Source organism: Oncorhynchus clarkii, chromosome 8 (assembly GCF_045791955.1).
Source record: "Oncorhynchus clarkii lewisi isolate Uvic-CL-2024 chromosome 8, UVic_Ocla_1.0, whole genome shotgun sequence".
Lineage (NCBI taxonomy): Eukaryota > Metazoa > Chordata > Actinopteri > Salmoniformes > Salmonidae > Oncorhynchus > Oncorhynchus clarkii.
This window is the reverse complement of record NC_092154.1, coordinates 38,195,138-38,212,126: the sequence shown is the minus strand read 5'-3', so window position 1 is coordinate 38,212,126 and position 16,989 is coordinate 38,195,138. Positions and strand designations below refer to the sequence as shown.

Below are 16,989 nucleotides of genomic sequence, written 5' to 3'. Positions count from 1 at the left end.
GCTTGGCTGACACGAGGAATTCGACTTAGGTGTTAGCCAGACTAAGCTAAACGTGCATATCCTCCACTCCTGATCTTCTAGGAAAACATGGACATGTACTCTCGTGTGAAGAGGAGGAAGGCACTGCGCAGGAACACCTTTGGCATGCAGACACACCACAAAGCCATGAGCAAGACAGAATCGGAAGAGGGGACTGAAGGTTTGTCTTAGTTTGGATTGCTTGTAAAAGCTGCACAGGGACATGGAGAGACCTGTAGTTTGTTGGTAATGCTTGCGGTTCACAAGATGATAATTTCACAAACATATCTTGTTTACTAATTAGAATCTCACGGTGAAGAAGAGGATGACGAAGCAGAGGAGGAGGAGGAGGAGGATGATGATGAAAGAGACGAGACCGAGGAGGCTGGAGAGGGGAACGACAGACCGTACAACCTGAGACAACGCAAGACCGTACAGAGATACGAGGCGCCACCTATTGGTAAAGAAAAACATTGATTATTGTGTGATTTTTCTGCAACACTAAGGGTAGTTTCCTGGACCCAGATTTTCTATTGAGCGTGCCTTATAGTAAAGGAGTAGTCTTAATGTAGGTCTGGGGAACTGGCCCTCTGCCTGAAACATTCCTTTTCCTGCGTAAAACCTTTTCCTGATATTGTCTTTGCTTTATGCCTCTTGAGTGCTGCTGCTTTTAACATCTTCTGTCTCACTGAATGCATTCCAGAGCCTGTCAACAGAAAACAAACCAACCCCTCCCTGTTTGACACCCACAGATCCCCAGCAAGGAGAAGCCATATACGGTGGGTGTTGTTCCCTGCATGAAAAATAATTTCATAAGACTGCTTTCCTACAGTACATTGATATGGTCTAATATGGAGTGATTAGTCTTTTGTCCTCCTTTCCTCTCCTCTGGTCCAGAGTGAAGAAGCATGCCATCCACAGTAGCGACACTACGTCGTCATCTGACGAGGAGAGATTTGAGAGGAGGAAAAGCAAAAGCATGACCCGGGCCAGGAACAGGTGAATACCTGTGGATTTTGTTATTAGATACAATTTATTAATGGCTTTTCACTAGGTAAAATCACTTTCCATTCACCACTCGTCCTGTATAGCACATTAGCTTCACTGCAAACCCCGGTGATACATGGCAGCCGTTATGCAACTGAAAGCTCACCACACATCGACTCTTATCTTTATCACCTGTATTTGTTACTTGTAAAGGTGTCTGCCTTTGAGCCTGAGAGCAGAGGACCTGGCCAGTGGGGTGCTGAGAGACAGGGCCAAGGTGGGAGCTAGCCTCGCTGATGTGGACCCCATGAATCTGGACACCTCAGTGAAGTTTGACAGCGTAGGAGGGCTCTCCAACCACATCCAGTCTCTGAAGGAGATGGTGGTCTTCCCTCTACTTTACCCAGAGGTCTTCGAAAGGTTCAAGATACAGCCCCCAAGGTAAAGACCAAAGTCACCTGGAAGCGCAGATTAATTCATGTTCAGATATATCAAGCATGTATCCTCTTTTGTTTGCAATTTAGAAATGTGTTATTTAATTACAACCAGACAGATGAGGAAGAACAATTTAGCATTTTTTTGCATCATGGTCACAATGTAGTTCCAAGGTCAAAAACGGATTGTCTGCTTTAAACTTATTTACCTCTCTCCTCTCCCACAGAGGGTGTCTGTTCTACGGCCCACCAGGTACAGGGAAGACCCTTGTAGCGCGGGCTTTGGCCAACGAGTGTAGTCAAGGAGACAAAAAGGTGTCTTTCTTCATGAGGAAGGGAGCCGACTGCCTCAGCAAGTGGGTCGGCGAATCAGAACGACAGCTACGCCTACTTTTTGACCAGGTGAGCATGATTAGGGCTGTTACGGTGACCATATTACTGCATACCGGCGGTCATGAGTCATAACCGCAGTCAAATAACACGTGATCGTTTAGTCACGGTAACTAGGCTTCTCCAGCCTCGGATGCTGCTGATGGTCATTAGTAGCCTACCAAACTTGCTTAACTGCCTGGTACTCAGCACTTTATTGTCCCTCTAATCACTCTGACATCAATGCAAATGGTTTAGAATATAAAATCAAACACTTCATGAGAGCCCAGGAGCTCATGGTGCACAACATTTCTATAGGCTATGCAACTGCTTTGCTTTACAACAGGAGTATAGCCTACATGGCTGGCATGAAAATGAACCATGGGAAAAGCATTCACCATTCGCTATTTAAGTCCATAGATGACATGTATTTTTTCCCATGCTCCTGTTCTGGGACAGGTGCATGATAATGGTCCATTCTAAATCAAAACTAATTTCACACACATTATTTGAAGAGCTCCCGGGTGGCACAAGTGGTCTAAGGCACTGCATCTCAGTGCTAGAGGTGTCACTACAGACCCTGGTTTGATTCCAGACTGTATCACAACTGGCCGTGATTGGGAGTCCCATAGGGCGGCGCACAATTGGCCCAGTGTCATCTGTGGTAGGCCGTCATTGTAAATAATAATTTGTTCTTAGCTGACTTGCCTAGTTAAATAAAAATGAGTTAATTTAATGTTGTCTTTACAAATACTAAGAATATCCTGATGTGTGACAATATTAGCCTATCACTTCTGTATGATGTATTATCATTTGTGGATGATGCCCAGCTTGTGCAGTAAGGCAAGAAACAGCTTGCCTTTTTTTGTGACTTTTTCCAATCATAGTAGCCTTGCCCATAGGCCTGTATGTTTTGATACGATTTGTGAATTAGTGGCCAAATAGGCTCTACACCGTTTAAATTGAGTTAAATTTGGGGAAGATCATTTTCACCATAAAGATGCACCTTTATTATAAAAAGTGTTTTCCTGCTAATTGATTGTATTTTAAAACATTTGCGCTTATAGCCTATTGCCGTATGTGCAGTGCTGCGCTTATGTGAAGAAATAGCTAGTTGATCAATATTTTAAGCTAAATGTTCTGATCTGTTGCGTCAGCCTCATTGCTTTTAAAATGTTTTTTGATGCGTGTATTAATTTGGGATCTATTGCATCGCACAACTGTCCCAGACTATGTTTGGAATATTTATTTCTTGCACAGAAGGACAAGTATAATATAATTGGTCAACCTTTGTACTATGGGGGATAGCAGATTAAAACAGGCCAGTGCTTTTCCTGTTCATTAGGCCCTACTCATCTTTTTGGCTGACGAAAAGTAAATGTGGACAGTTCTAATATCTTCAATATGCGCCTCGGAATTCGATAAGAGGGGCGTGCGCATTTGCGTCCCCGATGTCTCTTCACTTGTAGCCTTAGCTGAGATGCCTGTGAGAAGACCTGATCACATGACGCGCATTGGTTATTAAGAATTGAGATATCTGAGAGTGCCCTGTGAGTGAGATGTTTTTTTGGAGCATGGCAGCTGAGAGAAGGGAATTATTATATTCAGCCCAAGGCCAAAATGGCACTTTTTTTTTTTAGAGGGCAACTTGTATTACAACTGAAGTTGCTAAATTAAGCATTTTCCGCTCAACACAGAATAGCTGCATGTGTGCGCACTTTCTTGGAAATCGTTTGGAGAAAATATGTAATTTTATTCAGCCATGCTCAATTGTATTCTTCATACTATAAGATGACACTAAATAATGCCACGGAATTTGAAGCAAATCTTGTCTGCTAAATGAACTAGTGTAGCCCACAGCCATATGGCATAGCCATATCAGGGCCTAACATAAGGACAACTCAGAGTATGCTATCCTTGAACACAAGCATTTTGCCACACATAACATCTGCCAAATATGTGTATGTGACAGATAAAAATGTGATTTGATGTGTTCTTCTGAAATAGGCAACATTTTCTTCATATCATGTTTCTTTAGACCTGTCTAACAGGCTGACTACACCGCTCGTGTCGCGTGCGTAAGCATTGCAAAATAAATGTAGAAATCTATATTATTCAATTATTGCAGAAGTCAGTTCTATTTGTGACGCAGATCGCGGTGCAAGTCCTGCCTCTCCCATCTCCTCATTGGTTTATAGAAGCAGGTACCATCAGGCCGTTAATGGCCTGGTACTCAGGGCTCTAGTGTCCTTCTCACCACTCTGGCGTCAATGCAAATGCAATCGAATATCACATAAAACACTTCTCATCAAAACAGTATTGTGCTTTTAAAACTCACCTCATTGATCAATTTGAAGAAAAGTTCAACAGGAAAACATGGTTGTTGTGCATGTTGTTTGAAAGCCTAACACACCGAAATGGACAGCGTTTTCTAGGGTGATGATTAATTCAATATGTTCATACGCATATTAGAGCTTACGCATAGGCCTATATATGATCCCAAACCAAATGAAAAGGATTGTGCCCTTATACAGTGCATTTGGAAAGTATTCAGACCCCTTTCCCACATTTTGTTAGGTTACAGCCTTTTTCAAAAATGTATTAAATAGATTTTTTTCCTGAAATCTACACACAATACCCAATAATGGCAAAGCAAAAACTGTTTTTTTTAGCAGCAAAAATAATGACATTTACATAATTATTCAGACCCTTTACTCAGTACTTTGTTGAAGCATCTTTGGCAGTGATTACAGCCTTGAGTCTTCTACCCTAAAAACTTGTCACACCTGTATTAGGGGGGTTTCTCCCATTCTTCTCTGCATATCCACTCAAGCTCTGTCAGGTTGGATGGGGAGCGTCGCTGAACAGCTATTTTCAGGTCTCTCCAGAGATGTTCGATTGATTGGTGGAGTGCTGCAGAGATAGTTGTCCTTCTGGAAGGTTCTCCCATCTCCACAGTGGAACTCTGAAGCTCTGTCAGAGACCATCGGGTTCTTGATCACCTCCCTGAACAAGGCCCTTTTCCCCCGATTGCTCAGTTTGGCCGGGCGGCCAGCTTTAGGACGAGTCTTGGTGGCCACTGTGTTCTTGGGGACCTTCAATGCTGCAGACATTTGTTGGTACTCTTTCCAAGATCTGTGCCTCGACACAATCCTGTCACGGAGCTCTATGGACAATTCATTTGACCTCATGGCATGGTTTTTGCTCTGACATGCACTGTGTGCCTTTCCAAATCATGTCCAATCAATTGAATTTACCACAGGTGGAATCCAATCAAGTTGTAGAAACATCAAGGATGATCAATCGAAACAGGATGCACCTGAGCTCATAGCAAAGGGTCTGAATGCCTTAAGGTATTTCTGTTATTTATTTGTAATACATTTTTAAATGTATATCTAACGTATTGGACCTTTTTCAAATGATAACTTTTGCGCCTAACATAGCCACTTCATATGCGCCACTCACTCCGGAATGGAAAAAATATACTTTCTATTTTATTCAACTAAGTTCAATTATTTTCTTCTTACTATAACATCATGTAATATAAAATAATGTCACGGGACTTATGAGCCCATCTCGTCTGCTAAATGAACAAGCCTAAGGCATGGCGCATAGCCAGATATCATATAGTAGGCCAACCTGTATTCTGTTCTTCCAAAATACTTTTTCTTCATATCATGTTTCTTTAGAACTGCCTAAAATCAATAATGGATTAATTGTGATGGTACACATTTAAATTGATTTTTGGGGCTTTTTAAATTGTAGATGTTCCAAAGACGCGCATGCGTAGAGGCCTTGAGATGCTAAATGTTTTTGTTGACTGTCAATTACTGTGAGACCGGCAGTCTTTTGCATGACAATAACTGCCTGACAAAATGTCATGACCGCCACAGCCCTAGACATGAGCCAAGGCTTATCAGTTGGACAGTGTCAGGTAGGGAATTATTTATTAAATACCTTATCTATTTATATTGTGCTTACTTGGTCCAGTTGCCATCCAGAATACTCTGTTCAGGCTAGCTTATGCTCCTCTAGCCCAGACTTATGTTGTGTATGTGTGTGTTCTGCTCTCTTCCAGGCGTACCTGATGAGGCCCTCCATAATCTTCTTTGATGAAATAGACGGGCTGGCCCCAGTGCGTTCCAGCAGACAGGACCAGATACACAGGTACTATATGAAGCAGGAGTAGTTGTTAGACATCTCCATTTAATGATCTGACAATCAGTAATGAATGTGAGTGATCTTTTTTTAGTAATGGTTTTGACCATACTCTCTCCCTATCCCTCTCTCCTTCCCTTCTTAAGCTCCATAGTGTCCACTCTGCTGGCGTTGATGGATGGTCTGGACAGCCGAGGGGAAATCGTGGTGATCGGTGCTACCAATAGGCTGGACTCCATAGACCCTGCTCTACGGAGACCTGGACGCTTTGACAGGGAGTTCCTCTTCAACCTGCCCGACAGGAAGGTGAGGAAGTAGCAATCATGCATAGGATTATGGCACGATGAATACACTATGAAATACATTGTTGGTACTTGTTTTATACTGTAATCCCAATCATTTGTCCTTGGCTGTCATAGTATACTGAACAAAAATATAAACGCAACACAACAATTTCAAAGATTTTACTGAGTTACAGTTCATGGAAGGCAATCAGTCAATTTAAACACATTTGGTACGCCATCATTTATGGATTTCACATGACTGGGCAGTGGCGCAGCCATGGGTGGGCCAGGGGCGCAGCCATAGGCCCACACACTGGGGAGCCAGGTCCAGTCAATCAGAATGAGTTTTTCCCTACAAAAGGACTTTATTACAGACAGAAATATTCCTCAGACAGTCCCGCAGGTGAAGAAGCCAGATATGTAGGTCCTGGGCTGTCGTGGTTACACGTGGTTGTGAGGCCAGTTGGACATACTTCCAAATTCTCTAAAATGATGGAGGTGGCTTATGGTAGAGAAATTAACATGTAATTATCTGGCAACGGCTCTGGTGGACATTCCTGCAGTCAGCATGCTAATTGCACGCTCTCTCAAAACTTGAGACTTCTGTGGCATTGTGTTGGGTGATAAAACTGCACATTTTAGAGTGGCCTTTTACTTCCCCCCAGCACAAGGTGCACCTGTGTAATGATCATGCTGTTTAATCAGCTTCTTGATATGGCACACCTGTCAGGTGGATGGATTATCTTGGCAAATAAGAAATGTTCACTAACAAGGATGTAAACACATTTGTGCACAAAATTGGAGCGAAATAAGCTTTTTGTGTATGACACATTTCTGGGATTTAAAAAAAATCTTGGCTCATGAAACATGTGACCAACACTTTACATGTTGTTTATATTTTTGCTCAGTATATGTATATGAGTTTTATCCTTTAAGTGTGTGTTCCAACCGCTCCTGTGTGTCTGGGTGAGCGTGTACAACACACTTTAGTCCCAGCCTAGTGGTTTGTCTGCATGTGTCTGTCAAAGCCCAGTTGTGTGTGTTTGTCAGTCCCAGCCCAGCTACTTGTGTAGTCCAACCCCAGTGGTGTGTGTGTGACTGACTGTGTGCGAGTCCCAGCCTAGTGGTGCATAGCAATCCCCTCTACCCGTTGAGCTGTCTAATTGGTTGACTCCTGTCGTTTGTCCTCACAGTGAGATTCTGAATAATCAAAGCCCAGTCTGTATGCTTCTGTCAGCAGAGACACACCAAATACAGAGACACTCAGCTGGCAGAGCTCAGCAGAGAGAGACCTTGCTGATCAGAAACACACTGTGGTGTGAGCAGGGTCGATAGTGACAGTTTTTTTTTATAAACATGTTTTTCTTTTTCTCTCCATCCCTATATTTCTCTCGCTCTTTGTCTGTCGGTGTTGTCTGTCTCTCTCTTTGTATTATTCTCTAGGCCCGAAGACAAATCCTTGAGATCCACACGCGGGACTGGAATCCTAGACTGGCTGAACAGTTTGTAAATGAGCTGGCTGAGAAATGTGTCGGTAGGAGACAAACTTACATTTATTAACGTTTACAACATTTTATGTCTAGTCTACTTATTTTTTCGGTTTATTCATTTAACCCCTCCACTCCCCTGTTCCAGGTTACTGTGGCGCAGACATCAAAGCACTTTGCACAGAGGCGGCCCTGGTGGCACTGCGGCGTTGCTACCCCCAGATCTACGGCAGCAGTGTTAAGCTGCAGCTGGACGTCAGGTAACCATGCAGAGGAGAAGGAAACTGAAAGAATAAAAACAACAACATTGTAATAGACTGGACTCAATTGTCTTGTCTGTATGGGGTGAATTCTGACTTCCATTTAAGTTACAATTCATGCAGTCTCTCCCATTGACTTCAAAGCATGACTAAGTGAAAATTTGATTTAATTTGAGGTTAGAATTCGCCCTGAAATGTGTTTAATCTGTGGTCACTAAATTTCCCTTTTGGATCAAGTATTGATCAATCTTATCTGTGTCTAACAGTACCATCGTGCTGGGCCCTGGGGACTTCAGCCACGCTCTGCGGACCATCGTCCCAGCTTCCCAGAGAGCCCAGGCTCCTCCAGGCCGAGCCCTGGCCCCCAACATACGCCCCCTACTAGCCAACACACTGGCCACGGTGCTGGAGGTCCTGCTCCGAGTCTTCCCCCATGCAGAAACACGGCACGGGGAGAGTAGAGGAGGTAATCTGTTTTTCTTTCTCCTTTTGCCTCTCTCTCTCTCTCTTTCCTGGTAGCTAGGGCCACAATTAGGTATTTTTTTCCTAGGATTTATTCAAACAGCAAAGGGTATGCAACAATGGGTAGGCAAAGCAGGTTTTTGAAAAGTTTCATTCAAAGTCTTGGTAGAAACTTTGCTATACGCGTTTCAGTCATCATGCACTGTTTGAATGAACAATTTCTAAAGCCTTTTACGAAAACCTTCCCAACCTCTTAAGTCGACCCCCTACTTTTTCGAACATTCTGTTAAAAATCGCGCAACATTTCAGCTTCCTGCTACTCATGCCAGGAATATAGTATATGCATATGATTAGTATGTGTGGATAGAAAACACTCTCACGTTTCTAAAATTGGTTAAATCACGGCTGTGACTATAACAGAGCGTGTGTTTCATCGAAAAGCGCAAGGAAAAACTGGTCACTGAAAACTGAAAAAACACTGAAAAAATATCCATGCGCCACTTGCATGTATTGTTTAAGGGACACCAAATTAAATGGGGCTGAGATTGCAATTCCTACAGCTTCCACACGATGTCGCCAGTCTTGTCAATTTCCTGGGAGTTATTTATTGGTCAAACAAAGGAGAGAGACCCCATTCCATCCGGTCTCCGACAGGAAGTTTTGGAAGAGATTTCCGAACATGATTTGAAGACGTGGAGCTATTGAATACACATCGCCCCGTGATCAATTTGATAGATTATTAACGTTTACTAATACCTAAAGTTGGATTACAAAAGTATTTCTAAGTGTTTTGTGAAAATTTATCGTCAACTTTTTTAATAAAAAAAAATTACGCTGCGTTTTGAAACTTTTTTTCTGAATCACACAGTTTCCATAGATGGATATTTTGGGTATATATGGACCGATTTAATCGAAAAAAAGACCCAATAGTGATGTTTATGGGGCATATAGGAGTGCCAACAAAGAAGCTCGTCAAAGGTAATGAATGTTTTATATTTTATTTCTGCTATTTGTGTAGCGCCGGCTACGCTAATTATTTTGTTTACGTCGCCTTCAGGTATTTCGGGGTGTTGCATGCTATCAGATAATAGCTTCTCATGCTTTCGCCGAAAAGCATTTTAAAAATCTGACTTGTTGGCTAGATTCACAACGAGTGTAGCTTTAATTCAATACCCTGCATGTGTGTTTTAATGAACGTTTGAGTTTTAACGAGTACATTTAGCATTTAGCGTAGCGCATTTGCATTTCCAGGTGTCTAGATGGGACGCTTGCGTGTCGGGTCGACGTAAGAGGTTAAATGTTGACTGTGAAGTAGGCCTACTTGGCAGAACATCATGATTTTTATCATCGCGGGGCATTTGTTTAGCAAACTCTGCCATCACATGTTGCCTACGCTGTACATTGTATAGTAAAAAACACTGCTAGCCAAACACAACTGCCTCTTGCTAGGTGTGTAATTGAATTAAAGGGCAACTGCACCTTCTATCTTTTTAATTTATTCTTCCCAGACCTCAAAAGTGGGCTCCTGATGTGGTTGAAGCATTGTTGTGGACTTAGAACATCCCATTTGTGTAGTTTTTCTACAAGAAAAGTGTGATTTTGAGTGTGAACTTACTGTTTGTAATCGCTAACAATAACACCCTTTGAGATTGCGACAAGGTTGTATTTTGTATTTTTTTCCCCCTCCAAACAATTAATGGAAATATGATATTGTCAAGTTAAAATGTACTTACTTATGTATGGTGGGTTGGTCATTATTGGCTATAGCAGGGTTCCCCAATAGGCATCCCATGGGCATTTTTTTTACATTTTCAGAGCAAAATGAATAAATATACTGGCCCAACACCCATTGTATCCATCTCTGTCTCTCTCTGTGTGTCTCTCTCACTTTGTCTTCTCTCTCTCTCTCATTATTATTATTTATTTTTTAAATAATTTTCATTGTTTGACATATGACTGCACAATCACCAGGAAATCAGCTCTGTGTGATTGTTAATTTTGGATATCTGTTCCCAAGGATTCCCATGCATGATCACATCCCAATGTAGGCTAATCAAGGCTTGAAATGATTTGGTTTTCGTCAAATACTATATCTGTTTGGGATTCTTGCCGTCTATTTGCAGTTTACAAATGATTTCAAACTATGTTCTCCCCGACCATTCGCTCAAGACAAAATCGTCACACAGATGAATGTAATTGGTTACCCCTGGGCTATATGCATCTTGCTCAGCCCGCAAATTTAAATGACATTTAGATTATGCGTGCATCATCCGCTTTCCCGGGCCAGTAATCTTTTCATTCGGGCCAGTATCTTTCAGTTGGCACTGGCCTGGCAAATTTACCTGAATGTCAAGCACTGCAAGGGCATGCTAATTTAAGATGGCTAGTCATTATTAGCCTGGTTCTGTATGGAATGCAGGTATATTATGAGAGATCAGGTCAGGTCATTATTAGTGTGTAGTGGCAAAACACGGGTGCCATCAACTGAAAAAGTTGGCAGCACCAGTGGAAAAAGTTAGTCTAGAACCCTGTTAAAGACATTTAGGGAGGAAGGCGTAGTGCTATCTCCCTAATAAACCATGATGTCTCTATTAACCTCTCTGAGGTAGGCGGGACACTTGCGTCCCACATGGCCAATAGCCAGGGAAAATGCAGAACACCAAATTCAAATACATTTCTATAAAAATCTAACTTTCATTAAATTACACATGCAAGATAGCAAATTAAAGCTACACTCGTTGTGAATCCAGCCAGCATGTCAGATTTCAAAAATACTTTTTGGCGAAAGCATAAGATGCTATTATCTGATGATAGCACAACAGTAAACAATGAGTAGCATATTTCAACTCTGCAGGCGCGACACAAAACGCAGAAATACAATTTAATCATGCCTTACCTTTGACAAACTTCTTTTGTTGGCACTCCTATATGTCCCATAAACATCACAAATGGTCCTTTTTGTTTGATTAATTCCGTCAATATATATCCCAAATGTCAATTTATTTGTCGTGTTTGATCCAGAAAAACACCGCTTCTAAATGACAAAATATCTCAAAAGTTACCTGTAGACTTTGCCAAAACATTTCAAACTACTTTTGTAATACAACTTTAGGTATTTCAAAACGTATATAATCGATCAAATTGTGTTCAAAACAGGAGCAAAACAAACTGACACTACTTTTCTGGTTATGCGCCTCTATCAAAAGGTACACATGAAGTGACGTTCGTTCTGAGCTACGGTACTTCTTCATTACACAAAGGAAAAACCTCAACCATTTTCTACAAACTGGTGACATCCAGTGGAAGCGGTAGGAACTGCAGGAAAGTCGATTAGAATTCTGGATTCCCCATGAAAACATATTGAAAAGACAGTGACTTAAAAAAAAAAAAATCTGAATGGTTAATCCTCGGGGTCTCACCTGCTAAATAAGTTATGTTATACTCACCGACATGATTCTACCAGTTTTGAAACTTCAGTGTTTTCTATCCAGTACTAATAATCATATGCATATATTAGGATCTGGGACAGAGTAGGAGGCAGTTCAGTTTGGGCACGCTATTTATCCAAAAGTGAAAATGCTGCCCCCTACCCCAAACAGGCTAATAACACCAGAGCTTTCTCTAGCCTTTATTCTTGCTGGAGCAAGTTCTGCTCAAAGGCCTGTTAATTTGGCCATGCCTAGGCCTATATGCATTTTGATCTATTACCTACATATTTTTGTTTATCTCAACATCATTTTATTTCACACACACACACAATTTGTCTGACTGACAAGTATTTCCTCCTGTCCTTCCTTCCTCCCTGCTAGATGTTGACAATCACCTGCTAGAGGAGGTCAGTGAAGAGGAGACTGATGGAGCAGCTCCCTCCATCTACAACCTCCAGCCGGGATCCCCAAAGACACACACACACCCCTCTACGGCACACACACCCGTCCTACACTTCACCATGTGAGTCTGACTACAGAACACGCAGCTAGCCTCTACCCCGTGTTTTAATGCCACCTTATGGCAACAAGTAGAATGACAGTCAAACCACAATTCAGTGCTGTCATCAAATTTTTATACTTTTTTATTTAACCTTTATTTAACTAGGTAAGTCAGTTAAGAACAACTTCTTATTTACAATGACGACCTACCGGGGAACAGTGGGTTAACTGCCTTGTTCAGGGGCAGAACGACAGATTTTTACCTTGTCAGCTCGGGGATTCGATCCAGCATCTTTTCGGTTACTGTCCAAACACTCTAACCACTAGGCTACCTGACGCCCCCAATACAGGCCAGGGTGGATTTAATGTTCTCTATTTTATTCACATCGATCTAAGAAGCACTTTATCTGATATAGACGGCTAATATGGTCAAAGATGATTAGTGTTTCACGGTATACTGGAACTTGTGTACTTTTTCAATATTAGAACATGAAAAATGGTTCACTACTAGAATCTTTGTTACTTTCGGTACTTCTGTCATGTCTCATGTTGTATTCTGATTGAGAGGATCAAGTCTATCAACGTCGCTGGTGTCCTCTTTATAGCACGAGCTCACCGTGCATGCCTATTGCCTTCTCTACTTACTCATTGCTAGAGCCAGCTATAGACCAGGAATGGGTGTCCAGCCCCCCTTTTGAAGGCCCTCAGATTTTAAAATGATATATCAATATATCAAGTCTCAATTTACTGTTGTGTGTTAGAATAGTACAATACACAAGGTAAAACTTTGAAATGTGGTTGTTGAACAGCAGTTTCTTTTGTCAGTCACTGATGTTCACTCAATTAGCCCATGTCAGCAAAAATAAATTAGATTGGTAAATTAGTCTTGCGTTCAGCTATCTAAACTTGTAGTTATCATGGTTATCATGGCCCCATTAATTTTGTTAGTCAGTCCAACTCGGATATCATATTAAAAACTGCAAACATTTCTCCCCTCCCTATTGAAAATTGTGTAGAATTGCAGGAAATTAGCTGTAAAACAGTATATTTTTCTCCACCACAGGCTAAATATATTGAATTGCAGAAAACTTGTTTTAAAACTGCTACAGTTTGCTTTACGTCCCATGCAAACATTTGTAGAATTGCGCAAAATGAACTCTTAACTGGGTATGCAGACCTACGAGCAACTGAGGCCCCTCATGATCAGTTCAGATTTCTTGTGGCCCCCACCCCCATCAAAGTTACCCATCCCTGCTCTAGACTGTCCTGGCTACATCATGTTAGCTTCCCATTCATGCTGCACTGAAGTTGACACACTTGAATAATGCAACACGGCATGTAGAAACTATTACTGTTCCTACTATAGGCTAGAACACCTAACAATGGAAGAAGACACCAGTAGCTTCCAGCTTTGTAGGCTAACTTTCGTTGCTAGCTTACAGCTGACGCTAACAACAATATACTACCCTAGTACTTTGTGATAATGTGCAATATGTTGTTGATCAGTACAATTAAATAAGTCCCAAATTGAAGGGAAACAGTGTCACCTGTAACCCCATGAAATCAGCCAAAACAAGCTCAATAACACAATGCTTTCACCTGTATTGTCTAGGCTACATCTTGATTAACCCAGTTTATCAATAGAGATTTACCATTATGTAGTTAGATAGCTTTTTTACCAAAGTCAACATGATTGTATAATTGATTAATTCATGCGTATACATTACTGTCTTTGGAAAATGTCGACATCAAACATTTCAAATGTAATGATGTTGAACTCAAAAGATGCCTAACGATTAAACCGAGCAGTAGCAGAGTTTCTATCCCATGATGCCAAATTTGTGGGTTTGCTTCCCACGAGGGACCAGTACAAAAAAATGATGAAACATGTAGTTGTGACTTTGTCTAATACAAAACAAAGTTTTGCTGTGTTACTGGTATCATATTAAAAAGTGTATATATATGGAGATGATAGTCCTTTAACAGTTGTATCAAAACTCAAATAACTGGAGACTGATAACCTAATTGGTGATGTAAGAACACATTTAAAAGAGAAGCTGACTCTCCTTCTCTTTTCCTCCTTCCAGATCAGCCCTTCACCAGCCCACGTCGTACCGGCCTCGCCTGCTGCTGGCGGGTCCCCCCGGTTCGGGACAGAGTTCTCACCTGGCCCCTGCTGTGTTATACCACCTGGACAAGCTGTCTGTCCACCTCCTAGACTTGCCCACACTCTACTCTGTCAGCGCCAAGACACCCGAGGAGTCCTGCGCTCAGGTAACATGCATGCATGCATGTGTACACACCCCTACCACACATATATCATTGCATCTGTTTTAGGCCAGAATATACTCATCGCAAATGTATGTCTGGCTGTGTGTGTTCCAGGTGTTCCGTGAGGCGTGTCGGAGCGTGCCCAGTGTGGTGTTCATGCCCCACATCTGTGATTGGTGGGATTCGGTCAGCGACACGGTGAAGAACACCTTCTTCTCTCTACTCCAGGACGTCCCCTCTTTCACCCCCCTCCTCATCCTCGCCACCACAGAGATGTGCTACACACAGCTACCACAGGAGGTAGGCTAAACACACAAGTCCTTCATCATATTTCCTCTCACTCCACCCTGTCCTTCTGTCTCTCTCCCTACGTCTGTCAATCCCTTCTCCCACTATGCAGAGTGCGATCTGAGTTAGTCCACTCATCGGGGATTAGAATGGGAATAAAGAAAGAACCAAATGAGAGAGGGAAGTGGTCTTCTAGCTCAGTGGTTCCCAAACCTTTTCACTCTTGGGGGGGGGCACCAGTGCTGTTTAAAGCTTATTTGTGTTCATGTGACTCAAACATTACAACAAAATAGTTGACACGCTATAAATCGCTCTCTAAGGTCTGCAGTGACTGACATGACAAGGAGAACTCCTGATGCACTACCCAAGTAGAATGCACAAGGTGCAATTTCGAAATATTTCAACTTTCAAGAGTAAGTTGAATGTCCGCTCTCCCCCCGTATCTGTGTGCGGCTCGCTCCCCCCCCCCCCTCCTGTATCTGTGTGCTGCTCGCTTCCCCCCCCCCCTCCTGTATCTGTGTGCGGCTCGCTCCCCCCTTCCTGTATCTGTGTGCGGCTTGCTCGCTCCCCCCTTCCTGTATCTGTGTGCGGACCCCCCCCACCTGTATATGTGTGCAGAGCTGTGTGCCCCCCCCCGTATCTGTGTGCGTCCTCTCACCCCCCTCCCGTATCTGTGTGCGGCTCCCCCCCCCCCCCGTATCTGTGTGCGTCCTCTCACCCCCCTCCCGTATCTGTGTGCGGCCCCCCCCCGTATCTGTATGCGTCCTCTCGCTCGCCCGCTCTCTCAATTCGAAGGGCTTTGTTGACGTGAAAACATGTGTACATTGAAATGGACAACAAACATAATTTCATTAATAAATAAGACATTGCACATTTTATGTTATTGGCTGTGTACAATGTAAGAATGTGCAAATAGTTAACGTAGGAAAGAGAAAATAAATAAACAGATATAGGTTGTATTTACAATGATGTTTGTGCTCCACTGGTTGCCCTTCTCTTGTGGCAACCGGTCACATATTTCTACTGTGGTATTTCACCTAATAGAAATGGGAGTTTATCAAGTTTGGCTTTGTTTTCAAATTAAATAACTGTCTCTCTGCTCATACAGTTGGCAGGAGGTTAGGAAGTGCATCTCGGTTTCCACCTCATTTGGTGGAAATTAGGTGTCTTGCTCAGTGTCTCTCCCCTGTCTGTCTCTTTCTCTCTCTGGCTCTGTCTGTCGGTGTCACTCTTTCCTGTCACTCTCTCCTGTCTCTCACTCTCTCTTGCTCTTTGTCTGTCTATCGGTCTACATCGGGGGTGTTCTGGCACTGGGTTTAGATGGTCATAGTGTGTTGTGGTGTTCTGGCACACAAAGGTGACAGCTGTCCTCTCAGCAACACTCCTTGACATGGGGTGTCATCCCTACACAGCCAACAGACCACCACCACTCTTACAGTACCAGCATGGGAGAGAAGGAATAGAGAGGGATGGGCAGGGAAAGAACAACGGATGGCGAGAGAGTGACAGAAAGAGAGGGGGAAGGCAGGTGGTCCCAGCTGCTAGTCTCCCCAGCACATAATAATAATTATAATAATAATTTATTACATTTCCTTAGCGATTTTCATCATCTTGTAAGAATATTTTGAAGAAATTCACAACGCAAAAGACTAGCGTTCTAATGGTCAATACGGAATTGTCAATGGAAATAGTTGGTTTAGTTGTTTTAGAATCTGTGGAATATCAGTCCTGAACTCAGAGCTACGTGTGCCATGTTTTCAATGGTCTGTACATTGAGTCTGGAGCAGGATACTTGTTATTTGGCCATTGGCCCAGTTATACTGCAAGGACTTCTGATTTGTCTACTCCAGGCTAGGGTGGGGGGGGGTTATAAGTGGCATCCTGTTTCTTTGTTCTGTGGAGAAAAACTGAGGACAGGGAAGATGGAACATCTGCTTCCCAGCATAACATCTGATTTGTCCTTCTCAAATAAATCAATTTTTTTCCCCCCTTGAATTGCTTTTGGGTTTTGTGTTATTGAAGAATAACAATCTCATAGTGCT

General features: G+C 42.5%; 1 protein-coding gene across 3 annotated transcripts in view; it reads left to right on the top strand.

Moving 5' to 3' along the window:
* The window catches only part of LOC139415375 (ATPase family AAA domain-containing protein 2B-like), a 128,978-nt gene that overhangs the window by 24,505 nt on the left and 87,484 nt on the right, over nt 1-16,989 (top strand). For all 3 annotated transcript variants that reach the window (XM_071163479.1, XM_071163480.1, XM_071163477.1), the window contains exons 6-19: nt 82-199; nt 323-478; nt 722-797; nt 916-1,017; nt 1,219-1,446; nt 1,667-1,841; nt 5,887-5,975; nt 6,113-6,272; nt 7,694-7,784; nt 7,886-7,997; nt 8,264-8,463; nt 12,269-12,410; nt 14,476-14,662; nt 14,774-14,959. In XM_071163479.1, coding sequence (XP_071019580.1) covers nt 82-199; nt 323-478; nt 722-797; nt 916-1,017; nt 1,219-1,446; nt 1,667-1,841; nt 5,887-5,975; nt 6,113-6,272; nt 7,694-7,784; nt 7,886-7,997; nt 8,264-8,463; nt 12,269-12,410; nt 14,476-14,662; nt 14,774-14,959 — 2,022 coding nt within the window. The remainder of the gene's footprint in view (nt 1-81; nt 200-322; nt 479-721; nt 798-915; nt 1,018-1,218; nt 1,447-1,666; nt 1,842-5,886; nt 5,976-6,112; nt 6,273-7,693; nt 7,785-7,885; nt 7,998-8,263; nt 8,464-12,268; nt 12,411-14,475; nt 14,663-14,773; nt 14,960-16,989) is intronic.